Below are 27,822 nucleotides of genomic sequence, written 5' to 3' on the forward strand. Positions count from 1 at the left end.
CGCCAACCTGTTTTTCTTCTTTTTTTTCCTCATATAAATCATTCAACATTTAACTTTTTAAACTTTTTTCTAAAACACGTTTTGAAATTTTTATTTTCTGTCTGATTTACGGCTTCTCCCCCACTGCTTGCCCTTTACCTCTCCTGATCCTCTCTTCTCTCCCTCCCTCTCCCTTCCCCCCTCCCACCAGGTGCCCGTCCCCCTCGGAGCGGCAGGTTCGTCTGGAGGCGGTGCGGGAGGTCTTCCTGGCTGCCTACAGCTCCACCGTGGGCCTCAAGTCGTCGACGCCCAGCCCCTCCGGCGCCATCTCCGGCCTGCTGGAGCAGTTCGCCCGCGGTGTGGGCCTCAGGGGTGGCACCAACACCATCGTCTGAAACCCCCCCCTGCCACACACACACCCTCTCAATGTGACCTCTGACCCCCCCCCCATTCAACTGTTGAACCTCCACTTCCTTCCAAGAGCCCTCGAGTCCCTCTGGGTTGAAAGGTGACCCATCATCCATCCATCCATCCATCCTCAGCCCAGCGGGAGAAGATGCATCACATATTATCTGGACTTCAAATAAACAATAAGTGCCAAACTTCTCGCTTCTATCCAGAGGCTGAAGCGTTCTTTACAAATGATCTAGTTTTTATTTAGTTTTTATTTAGTTTTTCGAACCTTACACACCCTTTCTTTCCTTTTTTTGCCTGTCATTTCTGGGTTTTATTCAAGGAGTGGGTAGTATGGTGGATATGGGTATTCATGGAGTGGGTAGTATGGTGGATATGGGTTTTCATGGAGTGGATAGTATGTTGGATGTGGGTGTTATGGGCCACAGTATCAAAAAGGGAATCTGACTTAGTGCACTTAGCCATAGTTTGTAAAACGGTAATGGCTTGGAACAAAGGTTTTGCCGCATGGTAGAGTTGTACCTGTTGGAGGCAGAGCATGAAGCATTCTTCCTCTACATTCTTCCATCATTGGTTCACAAGTGTTTTTTTGTTATAGGTTTTTCCTCCGGGAGTCATTGCAATGACCGTCCTGAGTACAGAATAAGTACAGAAGTACTTCTGCTACTACTTTCTTTTTTGTGCTGCTATTCATTGCTGAACCGAGCAGAAGAACGATCCATAATTGAGGTGGATTTAGTCGTTTTGATAAACACAGCACTTAACGTGTCCTGACAGAAGAGCTGACGTGCTCTTGAGTTTTCCGTGTTTTTTTTTGGTTTTCTTTTTCAAAAGAGCCTCACGGAATGAAATCTGGGAAGCTTTTCAGTTTTTGAAATAGAATTTTAAAGATTTGTTTTACAGCTTTGGGGGCGGGTAATTTAGACTTAATAGGATGCAACCCAAACACCATTTGATTATTATTTTTTTATTGTGATATCATCAACTTGTGTTGTATTACTTCAGCTTACTTTCTGTTTTTAATCTTACATTTTCAACTCCTCTTCCAATCCCTCAAAGTAAGTAACAGAGCCTGAGTCTGTTATTTTTCATTGCACAAGGTGCAGTGCTAGCATTATGAGCGTCTATATCTGCACTTCAATTACCCCAGAAAAAAGGCATGTTAGCATTAGCACTCTTCATTCAAACCAATCAATTTCAGTGAGGAACGCTGACCTGGCCAACAGGCTTTTCTTTGAGGGTTTCTGCAAGGACCGGTGGTAGAAACTCAAACCACAGGAAAACCATGACCATGTACCTGCATGGTTAGTAAAAATAAATAAAGAATAATAACAGACTCACATTCAAAGATGTAAAGGTATCTCTTTAGTAACACAAACAAAACACCCCCTGCATCTCCACCCAGGAGCTGAGGAGTTAGAAATGCCCATACAGAATCCATATGGAGAACCCACACCTCATAGCTTTTCACATCTGGTAACTTTTCACCGTCGCCCTTTACTTTTCTCAACCGTGTAGCCAGCCACCTGCCATCCATTCTCATTCAGCAGCACTGGTAGCACAAGAGGCATTTTACATTGTTGTAGCTGTACATAAAGATTATCTCTTCCTACAATTGCCTTTTCTGAGCACTCTTCCTTGATTCATGCAGTGATCCCGGGTTACACTCGATTCCTGCCTGTTTGCAGTGATCTTCTCCGCCCGTCATCACATTCGCATGCATGTTCTTCCAAGAATATAATAGGTTCTTTCAGGGCAGTGCTGTTTGGTGCATATCAGGGCAGTTTTTGCAGTTAAGGTTTGGGTTATTAAGAAGCCTACCTGATTGATTTATTTTATTTATCATGAACTGATGGTTGTTTTCAGTCCATCCAAGAACTTTTCGCGCCAGTTTTGGTTTTTGAGATAATTTATACTTTTGGAAGTAGAAATTGTTAGCAATGTTAGTGGAAGTCACATGGGGGGCACAAACTCTCTGAAATATATCACGTAGAACGTTACAAACGGCTTACGAACTGTTTTATAACATGGTAAACTATATAGAAGGACTTGCATGTGCTTTTTTTCAGAGGCTTCATGTCCCTATTGGCTTCCACTAGCATTTATACCTATTTCTACTTCCAATGTATCAACAAAAAAAGAAACACTGACGCGAGTGCATCTTCAATGTACTAAAAGGACTCTGTTCATGATCAAACATAACACTTCTTAAAAGCCTAAACCAATCCTTTAAAAGTCGTTTTCAGAGAGAGAGAGAGAGAGATCATGAAAATATAACTTTTCTCCCCCTGCTAGCTTGTTGTTGACACCAAACGGTTTTGACGGCTGCTATACCTCAGGACCTTCTGTTGTGCCTTGATCCTCTGTATCAATGGAAGAGATTTATGTTTTTCTTTCATTTCAAATGGATTTCTATTTCTTAAGTGGTTAAAACACTTGTGTTTTCAAGTCTAGCCTCTAGACTGTGAGCTTGGCTACAAGATTATCTATTTCAGTCTTCGTACAATAACACATAGAAACGCTCATTATTAACAACATAAGTCTAACAGGGTGAACATTATAGTCGGTCAAAACATCAGTCAAATAACTCACCAAAGAGTTTAAAGACCTTGTTAAACTAGTCAAAAGTGTTTTTTTCACATCTGGCTTTGAAGGGAACTCTAGCTAAAGAGAGGTATTTTTTGTAGTATCAATTGACTGCATTTGGCCTTGAATCCAACATCAGCCCAATAACCTGCAGGGGTTGGAGACTATGCTACTTTTAAGGCCATAGTTTCCATTTCTTTAATACTGCAAAACATCTATTTAGCAAATGGGGCCTACATATGTAGAGGGTTTGGTATACAAAAAATTTGACTGAGATGATGACAGTTGGCTTTCTTGGTCTTATTTACTTCCTTGGCTATTTTGTCTTTAAGAAGTTTACATCTGTAGATAAAAGGCATTGAAGGCATATCGGGACGAGGACATCACACTGGACCTCCTGTGGAACTGCTCCTCCGCCTTCCTAGCCAAGTCCACTTTTCTCTAAATGCAGGAAGGAGTTCTAGTTTGGTCATTGAATATTTTATTTAAAATGACTGTTCCTGCAGGTCTGGGAAAAGTACTTTGATCATTCTTCAGGTATTTTAAAGTGTGGGAACATTCACGTTTGGCCCCCATCCCTCATTAAACCAAAATACATGTTTCATCTGCTATGGTGCAAACCACAAAATCAAGAGATCTGTGTCTGAAATGTCTTTTATTAAATGCTTTAATCAGATGTATAGGTCTAATTTAAAGTATTTGCAGCGTCGCTTTGCAAGAGCTGAACAGTCCCAAGACGCATCAGTAAGCTAATGGTGGAATGGAGACGATATCAATATCTTTAAATTGACCTATCTCAAACTCCACAAAACCCTCTCTCTTCATAGGATCCTCGCTGTAGTATGTAACATCACACATCAGTATTTCTCACCCTCCGGTTTTGCAAGTCATTCTCACAATTATCAACATTATGGCTTGATTTGTTTCTTTTTTTCAAATTAACTTTTATTGCAGAATGATTTGTTTCCTTTTTGCTTTTATTGAAATGCTGCATTGCACTCATTGTCCTTATTTTTCGGTGTAAAGATATTTACTTTTGTTTCCCTCCGTTGTACAGTCGGCATATTTTTAAGTAATTTTTTTTTAATTTTTTTATTTTATGCTCTTAATTGTTGGCAGAGCTATAGGCTACATTGAGAAAGGTGAATTGAGCTGCGGATGGGGATTGTGAATAAATGAAAAAAAACTAAATTTAACATTTATGACTAGGGTGTTTATTTAATTTGATACAGCGTTCCATTGTATATGTTTTTATTGCAGAATGGGGGGAAAAGTCTGGACATTCATCCCCGTATTACCAACATTTACATTTAGTCATTTAGCTGATTCTTTTATCCAAAGCTACTTACAAGTTCTGTACAACTCAGCAGGAAGGGTGCAACTCTGGCAGCTAAGGGTAAATTATATTGTTCATCAAACTGTTGAACTTTAGTGCTACAGACTTGAGTGCATAGTAGTATTAGCATAGTAGGTATATGCACAGCAGAAAAAGTATAGCAAAGTGCATGGGAGGTGTAGTCTGATGTCACTTTAGTTTCCCGCTTGGTCCACCCCTAGGGATTTATCATTGGGAAAATGTATTATCGGCTATATACATTGGCAAGCTTTCCATTTTTGCACAAAATGAGTTCCCTTCTATCACTAACATTATTGTTTAAGCATTTTTGGTTGAAATAATATACGTAATTATTTTACGATTAATTGCTAATTGTTTCATGTTGAGCTATAGATTGTGGATGAATATAGACAGAAAGGTACACCATGCCAATGTTCATGCTTTATTTGTTTTAAACGAGAAGATTTAGAAATGTGTCCATTGGAAATACATTGCAATTTCAAGCGTGTTGGACCGGCGGGAAACAACAATTACGTAACCACTACACCTCCCTATAGTAAAGAAGACAGTATCAATGTTAGTCGTTTATTTATTTTTATTTCTATTCAGTATGTTTTCAAGTCAATGGCAGAAAATTGGGCGGGTTTCAGCTGTCCTGACGTGGGAAGTTCATTCCACCATTGTGGAGCGAGGACTGAGAATAGCCTGCTATATAGCAAATATAATCTACATAGGAAACAAAAAAGCAACAGGGACACAAAGGCTCATGCCACAGTAAGTTTATCAACTCACCTCCCGTTCAGCCTGACTCAAAATTCAAGAACTGCATTTAAACCACCCAGGACACATCCTACCACCACTCACCCATCATCAGACTGGGCAGTACGATCACCCCATGCCGACACCCATGACCAACATTTATAAATGACCCGAAAGCAGGAATATTTATCCATGCTGAATTGGCCCACAGCGCCCCTGCTCTCTGATGCATGACGAACACAGGCCCAGAACTAACCTACACCTGGAGGTGAGTCAATCCCAAATCTGCCTAAAAAATGCAGCCATGCAACTACAAAACATAAAAAAAAAATACATCTGTAAAGGCATTGAAGGCAATGGGGAAAAGGACATTACCCTGAAAAGTACATTTTCTACTCAGAAAAGATTTACAGGTATTTTAAAAGTGTGGGAACGTTCACATTTATCCCCCAGCGCTCATTAAACCAAAATACATGTTTCATCCGCTGTGATGCAAACTCCACATTTATGTCAAAATGTGTCTCTTAAAACGCTGTAAAAATGTCAAAATCAAGACATTTGTGTCTGAAATGTCCTTTTTTAAACAGGTTAATTAGATAGGTCTCATTTAAAGCATTTGCAGCATCTCTCTGCTGGAGCATGCAGTCCCAAGATTCTAATGGTGAAATGGAGACAATATATCAATATCTTTCATTCACTCTTTTAACCTCTCACCTCTCCTAGGTCTATCAGAGCTACGCGCACCGGCCCCAGGGTTTTTCAAATGGGACATGTCTATCTATCAGACATTTTTTATCTACATGCAAGTTGTTCCAAGTAGAGAATATCACCAATTTATCTGAGCCATTTAAAAAGTAGGCACACAGTCCCAACTTCCATCTCTGTATATCAGTTTATTGGTGACGACGGAGACCATGCAGAGCCCATCTGTGTGTCCCAAGGTTCAGCTGAGTGTCTTCAATGGCTCCTAGTATTTTCCCACAAGGGAGATGGGTTCCAGTAGGTCCTTGTCGAAAGCTTTGGGAAATAAATCAAAGACTGAAGTCCAGAAGATTAGCTTAGCACATGAGTTGATGCGTTTTACATTTGTTTCACAGTACAGATGCATTTGGAAATATTTTATTCATCTCAACACCCGAATCTATGTGTTTAAAGTGTAACAAATTATGCCTTACATTAATTGAGCACTGATGTATATTATTAAGACATGTTACCCAGTGATCTTGAGATATGTCAAGGCCCAATTATAGGCCTGCCACTCATTTCTGGCCTTCTCGGTATTGCCACCCACCTGTCCTGCACAAATAGTTACTATAGCTGATATACACCACCCACTGACCCAGGTTTTTACCATAATTATTTCCTCCAGTGCTATGTTAAATCAATATTATGATGGAATGTAGGGTTCTGGGGAAACTGTTAACTTGCAGGTGTGGAAATAAGTGTGAAGCAGGCATGTCAAACTTACTTTTAAATGGTTCAAATGATATAGAGTTCCATTTGTGTTGAGTGTTTTACACCTGGCAAATAAATGCCAGCTCTAATGAAATGCGTTTAAGTATTAATCCCACTCAAGTTGCTCTTGACCTGAAATACCTATACATTTTGTATGCCGCTTATGAAAGATGCAACTCGCACACAGTATGATCATCACCGCGGGACTCCGAGCTCCCCCACATGTACAGTAGGCTACACGAGAACTGGAGCGAGTCTCTGCCTCCACCTGCTGATGGAGACGCAGAAATACGGAGCAAGGGAGCCCGTTGTTGCCGCTTTATGTGCCAGTGACGCGCACCGGGATGAATGGATCCCCTCCACCACATCTCTCGCTTCGTCCTCACTCAGGTATATAACTACATGGAGAAGACGACTGCATGGCAACGGCAACTGACCCTAGCAGCACCTGGCGTTTTGTCAAGACTGTACTACCATAGGTGAATGGACCGCATAGCACAACATATTGCAGTTCGAACATAGTGATTTAAAGCCGGGTAAGAAGTTAAAGTATTGAGAAGAACTGATTTTAAAACCCGCTACCATGGCGTCAATAGGGGATTTCGACCCGCTCAACTCCATCGTACCTGCGACCAAGATAGAAATCACAGTCTCTTGCAGGTAAGTGTAAGATAAGTGTGTTCAACATTTTCTCACGATGTATATGACATGTAAGACTAAGATGTAACAACATAATTCGCCAGCATTGAAATCAAATGTATTAGTCACGAAGCATTATCGAGCGCACTATTCTTTATGTGTAATTGCCTGTCTGTGTCAACTCACTGCCTTCAAACATGTATTTGTATCATTGTTTTAATGAGAATGTCTGCCTTTACATCCACGGAGAAACTCTAGACTTTTTTTTTGCAAGGGATTTGCATTAACAGTGGGTGTACACAGTACAAGCGTGGGGCAGCTGCAACCAAGGATATTTATTCGGAGTGCCAGTGATGGACTCGGACAAAAATATGGCTCTGGACTTTTTGACCCAGACCGGCCCACCACCCCCGACCCACAATACGCACACACAAACGCACTAGCCCTCATTACCATCACTTATATAAACACAATGGATGAAACTAGTGATTTGGTCAACTCATGAGCCACATTGACAGAAAAACAAAAAAGCGAACATCAGGCGGTGGTCTGAAGGGGCAGTTCGATTCTGTTTGACTTTTATTTTTTATTTTTTTTGCCCACCTGCTTCAGGAAAGATGGTAGCCATTACTGGACGCTTAAAATGTGTAAATAAAGTACTAATTGACCACAGGAAAAAAGCCTACATAATTTACATTAGGTTATAGCCATAATATATTTAGGTATTGTATCTGCGATTTACAATGTGTAGGCCTATATTACAAATAAGTACATATTACATTATTTGACATTAGTACCCATTGGACTTTTTCCTGATGAGAAGTGTTGCCTGTAGCCTACTTTTCTTCTTATTTGCGTAAAAAATATATATTTTTGCCATTTTAGCTTCATCTTCGCATGGGCAGAATGAGTTGGTTCAGGCTGCGGTTACACTGCGTTATTTCTAAACCTAGCCGCATTTCTGGCAGATGCTCTCTGATTGGCACTGACTGACGCTCTCTGATTGGCCACTGACGCGTTTGCCCAATCGCGTGACGAGCTGTGTCTTTGCCCATTTCCATGTCAAACAGCCTGCAAACTACCTGGCGTTCTATCGCCATGCTCTAAGACAAACTCTAACCTTAACCAACTTCGAAAGAGTGCCTAAGCTTAACCGTCGAAATAACTTGCCGTCACGCTCTAAGACAAACTCTAACCTTAACCAACTTCGAAAGAGTGCCTAAGCTTAACCAGTGTAGAAACAGGCGTCAGCCAATCAGAGAGCGTCTTGCCAGAAATGCGGCTAGGTTTAGAAATAACGCGGTTACACTAGGCCCGGTTTTCGTTTCAGTTTTCAGTTTCAGTTTCGCTTTTGAGAACGCTACGTAATGGCAGGCAAGTTAGACATCGTTTTTGCCTCCTGACCACAGTGATGTATATACATGTAGTACAATGCCAAAGCAGTAGGTGGCAGTAGGTGGCGATGTAGTTCAAACATGAAGGCCATTTTCAACCAATCAGAAAAGTTGAATGTACCAATACACTTCCTTCTAAAAATCAACAATCCACCATCTTTAAATGCCTCGCGTGAGCCATTTAGCCAACGTAGCATTTATTTTTCAGCAAAGAAAGTGCAATAAAAGTGCAATAAACAAAACGGATACATTCACTGTGTGTTCTGCCTCTCATTTGTTGATGAAACAAAACCAACATCAACACAATTTACCACCAAGAGCGGATAGTTTAGTCTCACAAAAATATCTCAGATGTTGTTAGCTACATGCTAATGTGAATGGCATTCTCCCTGTATATAGTTAGCATCGAGGCTATTAACGTAGTAACGTTAACGCTATTAGAAATGGATGAAAACTTTATTTAACAGATTGCAGAATGGGTACAATACAATACGGCTCAATACACACTAGGGTTGCACGGTATACCGGTATTGGTATAGTACCGCGGTACTAGAGTGTTTGAAATGATACTATACTGCGTTTGGGGAAAAACTGTACTTTAAATCTTTTTTTAATTTATTTATTTATGCATGCGAATGCCTTCCTATTGGAGCACAGCGCTGCTGTCAGTGGTGACGTTGCGATAGTTTACCGGAAGCAACCTTCTGGAATGAAGAACAACAAACTCTAGTTGAGACAGGAGCTGGCATGGCTCGGCTCGTCCGGCGAGTGTTGGCATCGGTGGCATGACTGCAGTGCTGATGGGGGCTGCTGTGGCGTGCAGCATTGGTTGTCGTGACCATCGGCAGTCGCGGTGAGGATCTTTGTTGATTGGCGTTGGCTAGCTGGCTTTGGCTAGAGTTGTGGTTCGCTAGCTGTGTGGGCTAACGTTGGCAGAGTTTACTCTGGCAGCGTGTGCTGGCTAGCTGGCGTTGGTCAATAAAGATCCTCACTGCAATTAGTTAGTTATCATTAGGGATGCCCCCCGGACCCCGGTTTTAAACGGGAACCGGTACTATATTAGAAAATACCGGAGTATTTATAAGCTCTGACGTCCTCGGTACTGCTATCGATACTCTAGAGAAATTATTATTATTATTATTATTATTATTATTATTTAAAAGTTGCGAACGATCCTCTCTGTCTCTGCACGAGAAGCGAGCCGCAGCCAGCGAGTCAATTATTACACACACTCCTCGCGAGTCGCTCGCTAGTGCTACACATAGACATCCGGGTACTACATACGGGTACTCCTTAATGAAAGTGCCCCGACGCCCCGTGCTATAGCGCTCTGCACACAGACAGCAGCTCTGCATGCACTGAGTCGTGATCATGGCGGATAGAGCGAAGCGTTCTAAAGTATGGATATACTTTACAAGGGTCAATGCCGACAATGCACGTTGCCACAAGTGCAACAAAACATTTGCCAGTAAGGGTGGCAATACGAGCAAATCAATTTATCAAAACATCTGTTGGCAAAACATGATATTAGTGTGCAGAAATGCGCGTATTCGACTGCCTTGCGCGCAGTGTTCCATCTGCATCCACTGCAGCCGTAACCGTAAGCCAAGATACGGAGTTGCCTAGGCTAATAACGAATTATTACAAATAGGCTAATAAACAAAACAATTGTTTAGCTACAAATACTACAATCTAAACTTTTTATAGATCGTCAAGCTGAGGCGTCAGCCACTATGTCCCAGGCCAGTGAGCCCAGGGCCACCACACATCCTTCCCTCTACCTCCCTCCACCACCCAAAGTCCTTTCACCCTAGCAGCTAGAGGAAGGATGACAGAGGATAGGGTGAACCAGTGTCACAGTTCTGTTAGCCTTTTGCATTTGTTGTTTATTATAAAAAGTCTATAATTCAGAGTCAGACACATTTAAAACATTGTTGCTGCTGTTGCTGAAGAAATTATATTAATTTATTATATTTATTTATAAAGTTATATAAAAGAACATTGCTGCTGCTGTTGCTGAAGAAATTATATTTATTTATAATACTTATTTATAAAGTTGTATTTATAAATAATAAAGCAATGTTGATTCTGTTCTTAATTAATTGTCTTTTTTTCTTGCAAAAAAAGAACCAAAAAGAACCGATAAGAGTATCGATAAAGTACCGAACCGTTAAGCAGTATCGATAAGAGTAGTAGTATCGATAAAATCCTAACGATACCCATCCCTAGTTATCATAACCATCGGCAGTTGCAGTGGGGATCATTGTTGATTGGCATTGGCTGGCTGGCACATTTAGCATAGGGGGAACTCGGCTGATGTTGGCTTGTGTATAGCTGGCGGGCTGTGGTTCTAGTTGGGGCTGACGTTGATCGGTGGAGATCCTTGCTGCGATTGCAGATGGTTGTGGTGGCTGGCGTTGCGTGCTGCGGTGGCTCCTGTCGGTGCTGTGGTCGTGCCGTTGATGCCAACGTCTGTTGGATGGGCTATGCTGGCTCTCGTGACTACAGTTCCTTATACGAGCATTAGAAAATGTCCACAATGCTATTCGCAAGAATAGAAAATAAATTGAAATGCCTAATAATAGCCTAAACTGCCGTGCTGAAAGCTAGTAAACACAGCATCTCTATGGCTTAGTCACAAACGTGATTTATACAGAGACATTTGACAATTGCCCATTAATGGTTCATACATACTGTATAAAGACAACGGAAATCTATTTAATTTTTGTTAAACAGCCTACAATATGACATAACCTAGTTCTATAATCAGTCTCACTCATCAAAATGTTTTCTAGGTCTTATGGTATCTCAAACTAATTAGGCCCTCTGCTATGACAAATGTATAATAATACAACCATACTTTTTCTACCCCTTGAATTCTTTTTAACTACAGAAGTCTGCTGCATTTGGCTCACAGAGTGACTCCCCCACTCAGAAGCAACCTAACCTCAGGGTTTCCGTTAGAAAAAATTGTTGCCGGTCTCCGTGACCTGCAAGATTTCAATCTACCGGACAAATGAGATTAATTCCGGTCATAGTTTATTGAGCTTTAAAACAATTGATAGGCAGGCTATATAAATAATGTCATCCTCAAGGCATGTAGATTTATAATATTATTACTTAAAACTAGGCTACTTTTGCGTATACAGTCATTAATATATTCCAAATAAAATAAGTCCCTCGATACTCCGTGCTGCTGCTGACTTGAAATAAAATAGACCGCGTATGTGGGCAGTCGGTCCGACACTAAACAGCAGTCTGTTATAATCACATTTTTATGAGCTAACGAATTCCGTTATATTGGACATTTGTATTAATTATATCAAGCGAAGAACTGAGAAAGCAGAGAGACGGCAACATTATCGTGGTTTGCGTGACGACTCTCTCCACCTCGCAACGACTTATTTGCAAAGAGTATGGCGCTGCAGAGCAGCTGATTCAGCTGTTATTGGCTCTTTTCTGGGAACCGCACAGCAGCGCCCCCCACCCAACATTGGCTGAAAATGGCTGAATTGGAGTACTGCTGGAATACTGCATTGTGCTGCTGCTGCTCCGGCTCTGCAGCTTCACAAAAGTTCGCACACCCAGCACTAAGCTCTCGCTGACAACGTCGTTGTCATTATTAGAAGCAACGAGGAAACAAATGTAATGATCGTTTCGTTCATCGCATAGGCTATTTAATTTTAGCCTATTTTAATACAATTCAAATAATCAAATTGTGCTTAGACTCAGGGAATTAATTTCACCGGACATTAAGACCGGAGAGATTAAATATGTCGGACTTCAACAGATTTTGCCGGTCAAATACCGGTAATTACCGGCTAACGGAAACGCTGCCTAACCTCCCAGCTTATTTTGAGCAGCATATAAAGTACACAAATTAGTCCAAAGATGATAAAAGGCTCAACAGGGCAGTCGCAGAGTTCATCTGTATGGACCAAGTTCCAATATATATACAGTTGAGAAAGCTGGGTTCAGAAACCTTGTACAGCAACTGTTTTGCATGCAAAAAAAGTTCTCCAGCATTTTGATTGCCATTGCTTTTAATTTAATTTATTTATTCTTGTCATTGTTCATTGTTGTGTTTTAAAATAAAGAACAATAATGACATCTGAGAGTTTTCCCCTGATTTTGAGGAAAAGTATCGAAAGTATCGAAATTAATATTGGTATAGTATCGAAACTGAAATGTTGGTATCGTGACAACCCTAATACACACAATTGTTAAGGGTATGCAGACTGTTGTAGTTTTGGACTGGGCTCCTTATAACAATAACTTGACAACACGTTGGTAGCTGCAGCTACTTGGGACAGCTCTGCTGTAAACACTGGAAATAACTATGCAGGTCTCTACTGCGCATCGGCATTGGGCAGAGCGGCTCCGTATCCGGCTCGCACAGATTATATGGCACCATTGTCGGCGAGTTTCCAAAACGAAAACACCTTTTCAGCGTTCCCACTAGGGGAACGTGTTTCTTTTTAACTTGGACATGCAAACGTAATCATTCAGCAACAAAAACAAAAACAAAAACCCCAATGTTATGTAACCATGGCCTCAGAAGGGAGGGAGGGATGAGCATCAGATTTTCATGTCAGTGGTATGTAAGTAACTAATGATAAATTACGTTATAATGGATTATCACTACTGGATAAATGTCTTGGACAACATCTTTTTCAAACCTATAAAAACATTTGTAAACAATCTAAATTGGAGACTAGCTACCTAAAGAGCTGCAACAGGAGAATGTGGGTTGGTGCAGAATCAAATAGGGCAGGCAGACAACGCATCACTCTGGTTCTTGTTGTTGTATCATGGGCAGCTCAACCGGCCCACAGAGTAGCAGACCCACTGGGGGTTCTCCTGGTCCTCCCGATGGCCAGTCTGCTATCTGCTAAGTGCCTTTGAGAGCTCCGACACGCACAACTCTCCCATGGACACATGGATATTAATTAAAGGAGAACAGCACTCAAACATTTTAATATGTTATTTACATGATATGAGGCAGTTCAATCAATATTTGTGAATATGGGCTACTCTCTCCCAAAGCCAGAAACCAGAGAAGTAAGACTCAAACTTGTGACATCATCAAATATAAAGTTTGGAGCTGCTCCATTGACAATGAATGGGAGACTGATTTTGTGGACCCACAGAACATTTTATATCCACACTTTATTCTATAGTAGTGGTCTCAGTTTTGAAACAGAAAATGTACCCATGAACTCAGAACATTCCCCTGGGTGCTCTCAGTATCATCTATGACATATTTCCCAATTCATTGTCTATGGAGCAACTTCAAACCTTATACTTGATGACAAGTTTGAGTTTTTGGATTTGGGATGAGAGTTGCTCATTTTCACTAATATTTAAACCAGAGGTAATAACATGTATGAATTCTGAAAATGGACATAGTTCAGCTTTAATTCAGCAAGATGGGGAAAGAGGCTTGAGCAGGACCCAGTTTCCCAAAAGCATGTTCTAAGATCAACTTAGTGGCATTCTGAGTCAAATGGGAAACTGGGCCCATGTCTCCTGTTGTCACAGTCTATGAGGTGTGCTTACTGGTGTGTGTGAGAGAGTGAGAGGTGATGGTGTGCTGATGGAGAAGAGAGTTGAACACATTATTATCTGTCCAGAAGTCACACTCATGAGGCGTGTGTGCGCTTGGGAGAGAGACAGGGGGATGGATGTCCTGTTGAACAGTTCAGCTATGATATATTACACTTCAAAGAGGACCTTATTTCTACTTGATCTATATGCACCTCTCTCACTTCATGCAAGGCAGGCATACAAGAAGAAGAACATACACTCACACACACATTATCATTAATACCTCCACACGTTGATATGGTGGGGGGGGGGACCATAGAGCCAAGAGCTACTGACAGCAAACATCATCTGCATCAGGTGCACGCTCACACAAGTCCAGCCAATTCCCTTCTCTCAGAGACAAGAACATTGTTATGTCCCATATAAATGATAAAATGATAATAAGCTTACAGCCGGTGACTGGTGCTATTCTTGGCTCACACAGGCTACCTTGGCCCATGGACAGGGCTGTTCTTCTGGGGTTACCAATGGTTGTCTGGGCTCACTGACACTGACAGAATGGGGTTGGCTCAATTCTCACAAGAAAGCCCTTCACTCCACTGCAACTGGGCATCAGCTGTGAATACATGAGAGAGAGAGAGAGAGAGAGAGAGAGAGAGAGAGAGAGAGAGAGAGAGAGAGAGAGAGAGAGAGAGAGAGAGACCTAGACATCTCGTTCTGTCATGTCAGTAGAACTCAGAAATGCATATGAATAACCAACAAATAAACATACACACGGTCTTAAGTGCATACAAGTCATGATGGTTTGAGCAAATACAATGAGTTTAACCCTCGAGTCAACCTTTAAAAGAATCACACCTTTAGCCCTTTGCCGAAAACTGCAATCTCAGTAAAACATATCCTTTTCATGTATTGTTCCAATTTTCTTTCATGAATATCATTAATAACTTCATTATTGCGGTCAGGCAAGCGATACCGGAGTCTCAAGGCGAGCACAGAAAGACTCAGAAGAAGCTTCTATCCCCAGGCCATCAGGCTGCTAAACGAACAATGAATGAACACTACACAACAACAACCACCAAACGCACATAGCACACACATCCACACGCACACACTCACTTTAAACAAACACACTGTAGCACCCACTCCACACACTTTATAGCACACACCCACTTTAAACAAACACACTGTAGCACCCACTCCCCACACTTTATATTTATTGATGAAGGATTGCACTACAACTCGTACACCTTACTGTAAATTGTACCTAAAATTGTACCTCATCCCATTTCTGCTTTGCACTAGATAGTACTGTACATTAGTACACTGCATAGTATTGTATATTATATGGTAACTCAGAACATTGTACATATGTCTATACCGAACACTGTGACCTCATTTTTCTTCTTCTAAATTACATGCTATATTATGTTATTTGATACTATCTTGTCTAGCACAGTCTCTGGAGCGTAACAGTAAGAAGAATTTTGTATGAAAGTATTCTGTACTTCTGTATGACAACTATTAAAGAACTTGAACTTCAGTCCTCACCATACATATCGAATATTTATTCATTTTCAGGATTTTAACAATTTATTTTATTAGGGTTAGGGTTAGGCCCCTAACCCTAACCCTAACCCTATAAAAAATAATGCACAAACTACCTTTTGGAGGCCTCATCCATCCTTTTATCATGTTACTTATGAATCATTCTAATTTTCTAATCTAATTCTAATTTTAAACTGTGTATTAAAAAAAATTGTTTAACATGGGAGTCAACCTGTTCATTTCTGCGACTAGGGTGGAAGGTGTGACATTTTTATTCTTAAATATGCTTACCTACTGTACTATTCCCCCAAACCATTACAAAGCTGGTTAGTAAGTGCCATGGACAAGTGTACCAGTGCAAGTGGACCAGTGTACTCACTCACTCTTGGCTGAATCTTGTTTTGGGTGGTGATTTAAAAACATCTGCATCATAGCAGGCTCAGGATGGGCAAAGTAGTCTATAGCCTGTTCATCCCTGTCTCTCTCCTCCACAACCTGGCTTGACTAGACATAAGGAGAGAGACGATTACAATTAACTGGTACATTCAGGTCCAGAATGGTTGGAATTTGCGAATAGCATGCAGCTGCAGAGCCGCAGAGCCAGCGGCGCTTTCAGGTCAGGTCCGCTCAACAGCGCCCCCCCACCCAACGGCTGAAAGCTGTGACCAGACCTGAAAGCGCCGCTGGCTCTGCGGCTCTGCAGCATATGCTTCTAGCAAAATCCAGCATCCAGCCCGGCTGTTTGCAATGGGACTCGGGACTTATTTTATTTGGAATATAATGACTTTATACGCAAAAGTAGCCTAGTTTTAAGTTAAAATATTATAAATCTACATGCCTTGAGGATGTCATTCTTTATATAGCCTGCCTATCAGGCAAAAAAAATTATTCTAACGGAAACACTGATACCGTGATATATACCGTTACCGTCTATGCTTCAAATTATACCGTGATATAAATTTTAGACCATACCGTCCACCCCTACTACCACGTGAAGGTGCATGATCAATCGACAGCACAAAAACAATTTGTGTAGGTGGAGACTAGAGCTACCACAGATAGTAATAAGTTATTAAGAGTAAGTAATCCATACCATATATATCCTAATAGTTACATATAGTTATTACCATACTTGGCTGAAAATAAACGTTGCTGCCTGTTGTGAATGTGTTTTTCCCTGTAGGCTAATACATAAGCAGGCATACATTTTTGCAGTTGAGGAAAAATTTGCAGTTGAGCTATATGTGCTGTGTTTTTATGTCTTCCATCAAGGACCACCTTGGAAATAAGTGTTTTAATGAATGCTTTTAGGTGATATCCTCAGGAATACAAATTGGTCAAGATAATTTGTTTTTATGATGTGTTTTTAATTTCCAAATAAATCTAATCAAATAAAAAAAGCAGTTTTTGCAGTTGAGCTACAGGTGTTGTATATTATACCGCCTTTTCATGCATCTTTATCAAGGGAACCCTTATCCCAATGATTTAAAAAATAATATTATGATGATACGATATGGACCTAGTAGTTGGGTCATCTGTGGCACTTCGTTTCTCAATGGATTTGTCATCTAGGAGAGTTGATAAACAAATTTTTGTATAAGTCGGGGGAAATTTGTGAGAGACCAAAATCCAAAAAGGCTGCCGTGGAAATTTACTTTTTAATGGTTTGACCTACAATGATGCACAATACATGGTACCAGCCCCCTCTCAGTCATGTACCAGCCCCCTCTCAATCATGTACCAGCCAGCCCCCTCTCAGTCATGTATACCAGCCCCCTCTCAGTCATCTACCAGCCCCCTCTCAGTCATGTACCACAGCCCCCTCTCAGTCATGTACCACAACCCCATCTGTGTCATGTACCAGCCCCCTCTCAGTCATGTACCAGCCCCCTCTCAGTCATGTACCACAGCACAGCCCCCTCTCAGTCATGTATACCAGCCCCTTCTCAGTCATCTACCAGCCCCCTCTCAGTCATGTACCACAGCCCCCTCTCAGTCATGTACCACAGCCCCATCTGAGTCATGTACCAGCCCCCTCTCAGTCATGTACCAGCCCCCTCTCAGTCATGTACCAGCCTCCTCTCAGTCATGTATACCAGCCCCCTCTCAGTCCTGTATACCAGCCCCCTCTCAGTCATGTACCAGCCCCCTCTCAGTCATGTACCACAGCCCCCTCTCAGTCATGTACCACAGCCCCATCTCAGTCATGTACCACAGCCCCATCTCAGTCATGTACCAGCCCCCCTCTCAGTCATGTATACCAGCCCCCTCTCAATCATGTACCAGCCCTCTCTCAGTCATGTACCAGCTCTCTCTCAGTCATGTACCAGCCAGCCCCCTCTCAGTCATGTACCAACCCCCTCTCAGTCATGTACCAGCCTCCTCTCAGTCCTGTATACCAGCCCCCTCTCAGTCATGTACCAGCCCCCTCTCAGTCATGTACCACAGCCCCCTCTTAGTCATATACCACAGCCCCCTCTAAATCATGTACCATGGCACAGCCCCCTCTCAGTCATGTACCACAGCCCCCTCTCAGTCATGTACCACGGCACAGCCCCCTCTCAGTCATGTACCAGCCCCCATCTCAGTCATGTACCAGCCCCCCTCTCAGTCATGTACCCTGCACGACTGGCGGGGGGTGCTTAGTAAGAGATGTGATTGGGCCAGCCCAGTGTCAGTCAGTACCAATGGGCCGCTGTCCCAGCCTAGTAGTGGGCCGGTCGTTGACCAAACGTAAAAAAAAAAAAGTTTTTTATATATTTTTTTTAATTCTTTTTTTTATATAATCAAATAGTTACCGAGGTCCGGACCTCGGTGACCTCATAGCTGGCTACGGCCATGCTTACACGTAGCCATTTCGAAAAGAGTACGTCCTTCCCTCTCTGCCACCCCGTTCTGGTGTGGGGAGTACAGACATGACGTCTCGTGTCTTATCTTGTTCCTTCTCAACAGTGATTGGAACTCTCTATTTGTGAACTCGGTTCCGTTGTCGGACCTCAAGCATCTTATGTTGCCATAAGGGGCTACGTCTGCCAGGAATTTCTCCGTGGCCTGGAGTGTGTCACTCTTTGCTTTGAGAAAGTAAACAAACACTGCCCCTGTACACACATCTGTAAAAGACTGTACATATCTAAAGCCACCTATGGACTCGTTGCTTACTGGACCGGCTAGATCTGTGTTAACTAGCGCAAGTGGTACCTTTACTTTTTCTGTGGGACTTCTGTTTCTCGATTGAGTGAACTTCCCCTTTATGCACACTTCACATTCTTTGTCAGGTCTACGCTTTTCACCTTTAACACTTTGAGTGCCACGCCGGGTTTTCCTTTTTACCCCCTTGATGCCACGGTCCACTTCAATGTTAACGTTAATATCGCCTAATCTATGTTTTAAATTATGGCTATGTGTCTAATCTGCCCGTCGCTTATCAAAGACTACTTTTCCAGTCAGTGCTGTCAAGGCAGATTGGTTTTTTATCGCTTAATTTCCGTTTCAGAGCATTTAGAAAAGCACAGTTTTTTTTTTTTTTTAATATTCCGAGAAATCTCGTGAGTGGCTTTCAACATAACTATCGGAAACCCGAGATATCTCGTGTGTGGCAGTGAAAGTGTTAATGTGCATGTCTTCTGTCACTGCTTGCAGTTTCAGTAAATCCTCGTAATTACAATGACCCATGATCTCATGCCATGTCTGAATATCGTGACTGACAGTCACATTACACATATCATTATTATTACACTTGTCGTTGTCATTACACTCTGTTTGTAGATAATACATTCTCTTGTACACCTCTATGTTAAATCGCGTACCGTCAGGCTCTACAAGAACATCTTTACCTTCATTGAAGAACACTTTGGCACCGTTCGCAGTAGCAGATTTGACAGAGAATAGTTCTTGTGGGAACGAGGGTATGTAGAGAGCGTTCTTTAGCGTCACTGTACACCGGCGCCCCTCACTGTCTATGAGGCATACCTGTGCGTCTCCTCTCCCTTGCGCCAACCCGAAAGTGCGCTTCCCGTCTGCCAGCTCCATGCTGTGTCTCTCCGGCTCGAAGGTGTTGTCAAAGTTCTTGAATCGATTCCTGTCGTTGATGACGTGGGACGACGCACCTGTGTCCACGATCAGTGCAGTTATCTTTCCGATGCCCTTTTTCTCCGCACCGCCAACACGCCAGCTCCGTCGTGGGTGCCGCCCGGGCCTTCAGCACCCTCTCTCCCGCCTCCGCGTCAGTGGGTGTCTTCTGAGGCCTCAAAGTTCCGCAACTTGGCCTTGAACTCTCCCAGCGACATGTCCGCTGAACCGTGTGTCACCAGTAGTGTGAACGGTTTGTACAGCTCCGGTAGTCCTCTCATAACCATCGCCATCATTAGTCCATCGCTTGGTGCTTCTCCTGCACTCTTAAGCGCCGTAATGATCTGCTCAGCTCTGATGACGTATTCGGTCACAGTCTCGGTGTGCGTCTTCTTCAGCGCGGTTAGTGTTATGTAGAGGGATACGATTCAGGGTCTTCCCCGTCTGATATAATGTTCTCTCAACACTTTCAGGCTCTCTCTGCCTTTGTCCTTAGTGTCGCGGAATATCAGCCCCAAGCTTGTGTCGTCTAGCAGTGGTGCTAACTCACAGTATGCGTCGGCATTTTGCTTGGTGTCCAGGGCTTGTGCTTCCGCCGTTAGTGGTCCCGTGGGGGCCATCAAGATCGCTGTCTTCAGTCCCACACCGTGCATGCAGCACAACATTCGCTCTTCCCAGAGCTCATAGTCCTCTGCTCTTCCGTTGAACAAAGGCCATTTGCTCTTCCCTTTGGTCGCCATCCTCTTTTAATGGTAGGCGTAGCTTTAGCTCCCGTTAGCTTAGCCTTAGCCACGCGGTGCTCCCGGTGCTAAACTAGCCTATACTTTAGCTAAACTTGCTACCCTTATTATTTCGCCCCTGCGAGATCTGGGCCCATAACCTGTTGACAGAGTCACTTATGGGGCGACAATAACTTGGTCATGACGACAAGGTTGCACATTAGTACATGAGACCTTCTCTCTGTGAGAGGTAGGTGGGAAGAGACAGAGAGGGAGGGAACATTCCCTTAAATACCCTCTTACCTGGCGCCAGCGTCAATAGCTCCGCCTATAGCGTCCTCTTGTGGAAACAGTTAGACAGTTACATGCAATCGTATACATCACATAACTTTAACAACCTTTATACACTTTCTGTAATGGTCAATGTTTTTACTGTTTTGCTGAAATGGTGCGAAATAAAGAAATAAAAATAAACACATTTACTCCAGTGGAAATGTTTGCGTGTTTAAACAAACGTAGTTACCAAAAAGCATTACAGTAACAGCGTTGTGGTCGTATAGTGAGCTGAGTTGAAGACATTGGTGGAGGTGTTTCCTGTTTCATAATAAAAGCGGTGCTACGACTTTAATAATAAAAGCGTCCGCTTTTCAACGTTGACAGTTATCAATCGCTTGGCATATATCGCAAAACTAGGCATATTTTACATGTCTTTACATGCATTTTAGCCAGAACACGTGGTCAGAACACAACATTGCAGTGCATTTTGTCCATTCTCTCTCTGCCTCTCTCCCCCACAAAAAGCTTTGTGGACCGCGGTGCTCCTCCTATGAATGAACAGACAGCCGGCGCGTCGGCCCGCTGTCACCAGCTGTATTCGAGCGCCCCTACTGGTCACCGTTACCGTTAATGCGGTGCCCAAACGTTGGTCGACAGACAATTAATGGCTGCATCTGTATACGTGATTGGCACTCAACGGTTGGCGAGCAAACGCGTATATAGTATAAGTTAATGGCACTGAAGCAGTTAAGGCCATGGGAATAACATGTATGAATTCCTAAATTGAGTGTGTCTTCTTCCCAGGCAAGCTGACACAAAAGGACCGTTGCATCATTGAACCTCTCTGCCGAGACATCCCCCTGCGGTATTGAGAGCCATTACACCAGATAACTTATCGCTTGCGTGGCCTCTTCAGTGACAGTAACCATTTCTCTCAAGCCTGATGGCAGATTCCAGCGCCGTGCCACCGTGTTGGGATGCTGCGTTGATGCTATTTCCCCCCATCAGAACAGGTGTCAGTCAGCCGTCTGAAGTCTCTCTCTTGACTCCACCCCATCTGAGCTGAGCCGTATCCCCAGCAACATCAAATGTCAGGATACCGCCCCACACCCACGCACACTCACACACACACACACACACACACACACACACACACACACACACACACACACACACACACACACACACACACACACACACACACACACACACACACACACACACACACACACACACACACACACACACACCTACACACACCTACACCTTTTATCGCTCTGTGTCTGAGAGATACCTGTCAAATGTTATCGTCTGTTTAACTGCAGCCCCAAACCCAGGAGTAAGCTTTGAAAGATGAGCATTTTGGATTATTTATGAAGTTTGTTCATGGCTGCGTGGCACGAGGTTATTATCACGCATTAAGTTGTGGTATCAGGGGGGGGTTATCTGGAAGTGAACGTTGGAGCTTTTCTAAATGTCTTGCCCGACAACTAACAAAAGGCTTTGGCGGTTTTGACGGTTTGAATTCAGCACAGCAGGTTCTGCTCTTATATGGGAAGCTTTGCCTGAAGTCAGATAGAGTTCAGGAGAGTTTTATGTCTCTCCATGCCATCTCCCTCTCTCAATTTCAATTCAATTCAATTCAAAAGTACAGATAGTGCAGGAATATTTGTATGATTGACAGTCTTTGTGGTGGTAGTATTCCATTGGATGTCCTTTTCTTGTCACAACAGCTCCCAAATCTTGCTGCTGTGTTTGCATATTGCTGTACTTCACCCAGTAGGTATGGGAGTTTTCCGTTATTTGTCATGTTTTCAAACTCTATTTCATGGCGAGTTTGTGCTCACTGAGTCTGTACTCTGTACCTAGTCAACAATCTCTTTAGTTTTGGATCCGTCACAGTGCTCAGGTATTCTGCCACAGTGTATTCTCTGTTTAAGGCCAAATTGTATTCCAATTTGCTCTGGGTTTGTGTTGATTCTGTTAGATTTAAAACTGGATTCGTAGTTGAAAGAGACGACTGGTCAGCTGGAGACTGAGTAAGATGGATGAGCAATTCTGCCAAAACCAATTGAAAAGGATAAACAGAGTTCTTTGAGAAAAACGGCGATTGATCGAATTGAGACAGAGTCAGGATGAACAAGCAATTCTGCTAACCAGGTTTACTGAAGTCTGAATTCACACACGAGAAGTTCAATTGCAGATCTGGACCCACTTGACGTAAACCTCACGCAGGAGAGCTCAATCGTCAGAGTGAGGTCCAGAGATATGGTTACAGACAGTTTTTATACATAATTCTTGAATCACATCCTTTGTTGGTTGATGGCTGGTGGTAGCCAGGGAGGATCATGTCAGTTTTCGGCTTGTCATTGCTCCGACTGCTTTGTTGTTGAATCAAGTCAAATCCTAGGTAAGCATATATTGTGCGTGTGAACGTTGACATGAAAAGAAAAAAGTAAAAAAATAAAAGTAAAAAAAAAATTAATAAAAAATATTTTTTTTTATTTTTTTTTTATTTTTTTTTTGGTTTCTCACTTGATTCGATACTCGGTAGTACCGACGTGTTTCGGTTCGGTACCTCAAAAGTACCGAATTCGGTACCCATCCCTACTGGCTAGTGGTACCTTGTTTGGTTCCCTTATGGGTATGACTGGGGTCGAACTAGGCCCCAGGGACATGGAGGTTGTTTAGGTCAAGCGATAGAGAAGGGGGGAGATGGGGTATGGAGAGAGAAACAGAGAGAGCGAAAGAAAGTGGATTCACGCATGACACCATGTGAGCACCATGTGAGCTGACATCATACATGATAGCATGCAAGTATGATCAGGACATGATACAGAGAGCGCATTTGTCCCTCAACTGTAAACCGTATTACAAATAGACTATTATTATTAGACAGAGACAGAGGTAAACATAGTGCAGAGATGCTCATGACACCATGTGAGATGACATCATGCACTATATCATGCACGCATGATATGGAGGATTAGGAGCCGATCGAGAGAGAGACTTCAGTGACCGGGCACAGGGAGGTCATTAGGTCAAAAGAGAGACAGAGAAAGAGGGGGGTGGGAGAAGAGGGACAGAGATACTTTGGGGGTTACCTGTGAGATCAAACTGGATTAAGATAGGATGTACATTTAAGATCTAGCAGTGTGTGTATGTGTTTGTGTGTGTGTATGTGTGTGTGTGTGTGGTCACTGAGGATCTAGCAGTGTGTGTATGTGTTTGTGTGTGTGTGTATGTGTGTGTGTGTGTGGTCACTGAGGATCTAGCAGTGTGTATGTGTTTGTGTGTGTGTGTATGTGTGTGTGTGGTCACTGAGGATCTAGCAGTGTGTGTATGTGTTTGTGTATGTGTGTGTTAGGGGTGGACGGTATGGTCTAAAATTTATATCACGGTATAATTTGAAGCATAGACGGTAACGGTATATATCACGGTATCATCGTTTTTGATAATTTTTATTTTTTTATTTTATATAATTTAATTTTTAATTTTTTTTATAAAATATATATATTATATAATTAGACTTGTACTGGTATTATCTGCGAGACATCGCCACCACGCAACAAGCTCCACTGTCTGTGTGTACTCTAGTAGCCTCCAGCTACGGCCAGGATTCTCCGGAGCTGCACCTGGACCTATACTCTAGTAGCCTCGAGCAGAGCTACGGCCAGGATTCTCCGGCGCTGCACCTGGACCCTATTGTATTGGTATTATAACGTTAGCAAGCCCTCAGCTCGAATACGCATCGAATCAGTGTTATAAGACATTGATATCATGAGCTATCTGTAGCTACTGCATATATAACGTTAATACAACGCCTCAGTGAATTATTTAGTTCAATGGGACATTTCGTTTTGAACGGTGAACTAACTTGCGTTAACGTGAGCTAACAGGTAGCATACACGTCTCTAGTACTAGACTTTGTGGAGCGTTTGTTGATGTCAGGAGCTATCGGTAGCTGGCCGACTAGATACCGTTCGGTTAGACAATGCCCCATCATGTATTAAACTAAAAGTGAATAGTTGACTGGGTCATTTTGTAACGGTAGCTAAGCTAACGTTAGCTCAGGGAGACGCCGACAGCTCCCGTGTCCCGTCCCACTAGACTACTAGACCCGTGTTTACATGCGTGCGGTAGGGGCTGGCACGCCCACTGCGCGAAGCCTCCTAAATAACTTTTTCCAGTTCGCACATATCTATTATCTATGACTAATTCTATCTATTTTTAGGGGCAAATGCGAGTGAAATAGTCGTGCTGTGGTTACATGACGTCATTGCTATTTTAGAGCTGCACTACCGGTTACACGGTATACTCAAAATCCATACCGTAGAGCAAATTCATACCGTTTATACCGTATACCGTTTATACCGTCCACCCCTAGTGTGTGTGTATGTGTGTGTGTGTATGTGTGTGTAAGTGTGGTCACTGAGGCTATGTTCGGGAGGGAGAGGGGGTCAATAAAACATGCAGGAGGGTGTGTCACTGAAGATGTGCATTTAAGATCTGAGGGTGCTGTCACTCGATGAGATAATGCTATAAGGATTTACCTGTGGTTACCTGTGAACTTGGGTTAAATTCCAACAATTCTCTCCAATGTGTCTCTCTCTCTCTCTCTCTCTCTCTCTCTCTCTCTCTCTCTCTCTCTCTCTCTCTCTCTCTCTCTCTCTCTCTCTCTTTGTCCTTCCCTATCTATCTCCTCCTTTTTTCTCTCTCTATCAAGGGTTTTGCCTCAAGTGCTCACAGTATGTATTTTTGTAGCTCAGAACCATCACAGGTGGGAATGGAGTGGATTGCTCTATCCACCGAGGTTAAGATGGAAAGCACAGAGTGCTCACTTCCCATTGTGTGTGTGTGTGTGTCTGAGTCAGGGAAATGGGAGACTGAAAGAGAGAGAGAGAGAGAGAGAGAGAGGGAAATGAGAGAAAGTGGAAAATGCAATGATGCAAGAAGATGTGTGTGTGTGTGTGTGTGTGTGTGTGTGTGTTTGCATGTGTGAGTGTGCAGTGCACTGCAAGAAAACATTATTTTATCAAGTAATGTAACGCCTCAGACCCTCCTATCCAAGCTCCGGGAGGGTCATCAAAGAGATGTCGCCTATTCTAACAGCCGAAACCAGACCAATCTTTTGCAGTCGACTAAAACACACTTCTTCAATCAATATCTGAAAAAAAACACTAACCTTCTTACTGTCTTATACTATCATGCACTCTTCCTACTATACTAATATGTCTTTACTACTATGCACTCAACACTGCAGCACCCAAGTTTCAGCACTGTTTGATGAACATTGTTACTCAGCTGTAAGAGTTGTGCCCTTCCTGCTGACTTGTCGTACAGAACTTGTAAGTCGCTTTGGATAAAAGCGTCAGCTAAATGACTAAATGTAAATGTAATGTTCTCTTGAGTGTTACAATTTAACTTTTCCTAAATCAAGTGAAAAAAGACAAACATTTGAAACATGTTGAAACATTTGAAATGATCTCACACAAAAATAAGATTTTAAAGGACAGGTTGAAGGGATGTTCGATATTGGCTTTTTTACCGATACCGATATACCGATATTGTCCAACTCTTAATTTCCGATACCCCCCCCAAAAAAACGGAATAATTTCAGGTAATTAACATTACATCGTCGTGGAATTAACACAACATTATGCATACTTTTGAAAATAAATAAAATCCGAATTTTTTCTTACTTGCTTGCCTGGGTAAATAAAGGTTAAATAAATGTAAATACATTTCCGATATCACATTTTAATGCCAATATCGGACATCCCTAAACCTTTAAAATTGTATTTGTCTGGCATGCTGTTGATTAGAATAGGCTGTAAGGTCACTGGTCACTTCAGTGAAAAGGACATTTATCATGTTTTTGAAGGCTAACAACACTTGTCCCATTCGATTGTATTGGAACCTGGTGAGAGGATGCAGCACAATGCTGTGTTGTTTAGTACTAAAGTGATCAGTGAAAGGATGTTCTGTACTAGTCAATATAAAAAACATTTTTTTTAAGAAAAAGAAAAATCGTCCTTTAAGGTTTAATGATAGACTAAATCATTTGTAAGGGTGGAGATTTTTTGCAGTGTGTAACTGTGTATAAGCATAGAAACAGCTGTGCCAGTCATGTCAGTGTGCATGTGTGTGTTGGAAAGAGAGCAAGTAATATAGGAAAAGTGAAAGGCAAGATCCTTTTCCTGGTTTCTTATATAAGTGCCTGCCTGCCACTCTCCGCTATATCCCATTAGACAAGCCAAGCGTGGCAGCCACTCCTGGAGTTTGCCATGATTACCGCTGGCACTGGATTGTTTAAAGAGTTGGCAGGAAATAAATTACACTCTCTATCTCGACATCAATTAAACCATTTATTAACGCCAAATGTCCTCCTGGTTGGTGGAAGACCATTAAGGATTTCCCTGAAAATAGTTCCCATATAGTTGAAACCAGTCAGTTTGGTAGTTTGTGTCATTACTGAAAAAATTTATGTTTTGTAAGTGGGGAAGTTTGTTCGTATGTGGTGGTTCAACATTTGACATCCCCTTCAAATTTGACACCCTATACCTAGGAAACATATCCTATGAAAAATGGGACTTCAATGACAAGAAATTGATAATGATGCTTCTGATAGCAAGCAAGAAAGCTATCACAAGAAGATGGTTAAAACCAGAGGCACCCACAGTAGACGATTGGATAGACATAACTCATGACATTTACATAATGGAAAAGATGTCATTTTCAATTAAAATTCAGCAGGAGAAGTTCTACCGGATCTGGACGAAATGGACAGAATATGTCAAACACACACGATCTGACTTCTGCTAAAGGTAATAAGGATCAAATGTAACGGATCCTCCCCAGGAACAGCCGCTAGCATGTCTGATATGTTGTATTATTGTTTTTTTGTTCTGTCTTATGTTTGACCCTATGTGATGTTTTTTTTGTTTTGGGGTCTTCGTTTTATTTGTTTTATTTTGTTTTTGTTTTTGATATTGTTTTTTTCTTTCTCATTCTAAGTTACCTGATGTGTACCAAATTTTTTTTCTAGTGGCCATCGCCCACTGGGAAAATTTAAATTTATTTTAAAATAAACATTCAACAT

At 42.2% G+C, this 27,822-nt stretch overlaps 2 protein-coding genes across 3 annotated transcripts in view; both read left to right on the top strand.

Moving 5' to 3' along the window:
• Positions 1-4,175, top strand: part of mtmr14 (myotubularin related protein 14) — a 135,610-nt gene extending 131,435 nt beyond the window's left edge. For both annotated transcript variants that reach the window (XM_084316735.1, XM_084316736.1), the window contains one exon: positions 191-4,175. In XM_084316735.1, coding sequence (XP_084172861.1) covers positions 191-374 — 184 coding nt within the window. In that variant the 3' untranslated portion in view covers positions 375-4,175. The remainder of the gene's footprint in view (positions 1-190) is intronic.
• Positions 4,176-7,112: 2,937 nt separating this feature from the next.
• Positions 7,113-27,822, top strand: part of LOC311229678 (copine-9-like) — a gene marked incomplete at both ends in the record, with an annotated part of 679,647 nt that continues 658,937 nt past the window's right edge. The window contains one exon of the mRNA XM_084315753.1: positions 7,113-7,189. Within this exon, the coding sequence (XP_084171879.1) occupies positions 7,113-7,189 (77 nt within the window). The remainder of the gene's footprint in view (positions 7,190-27,822) is intronic.

Source organism: Notolepis coatsorum (assembly GCF_963971535.1).
Source record: "Notolepis coatsorum genome assembly, chromosome: 6".
Lineage (NCBI taxonomy): Eukaryota > Metazoa > Chordata > Actinopteri > Aulopiformes > Paralepididae > Notolepis > Notolepis coatsorum.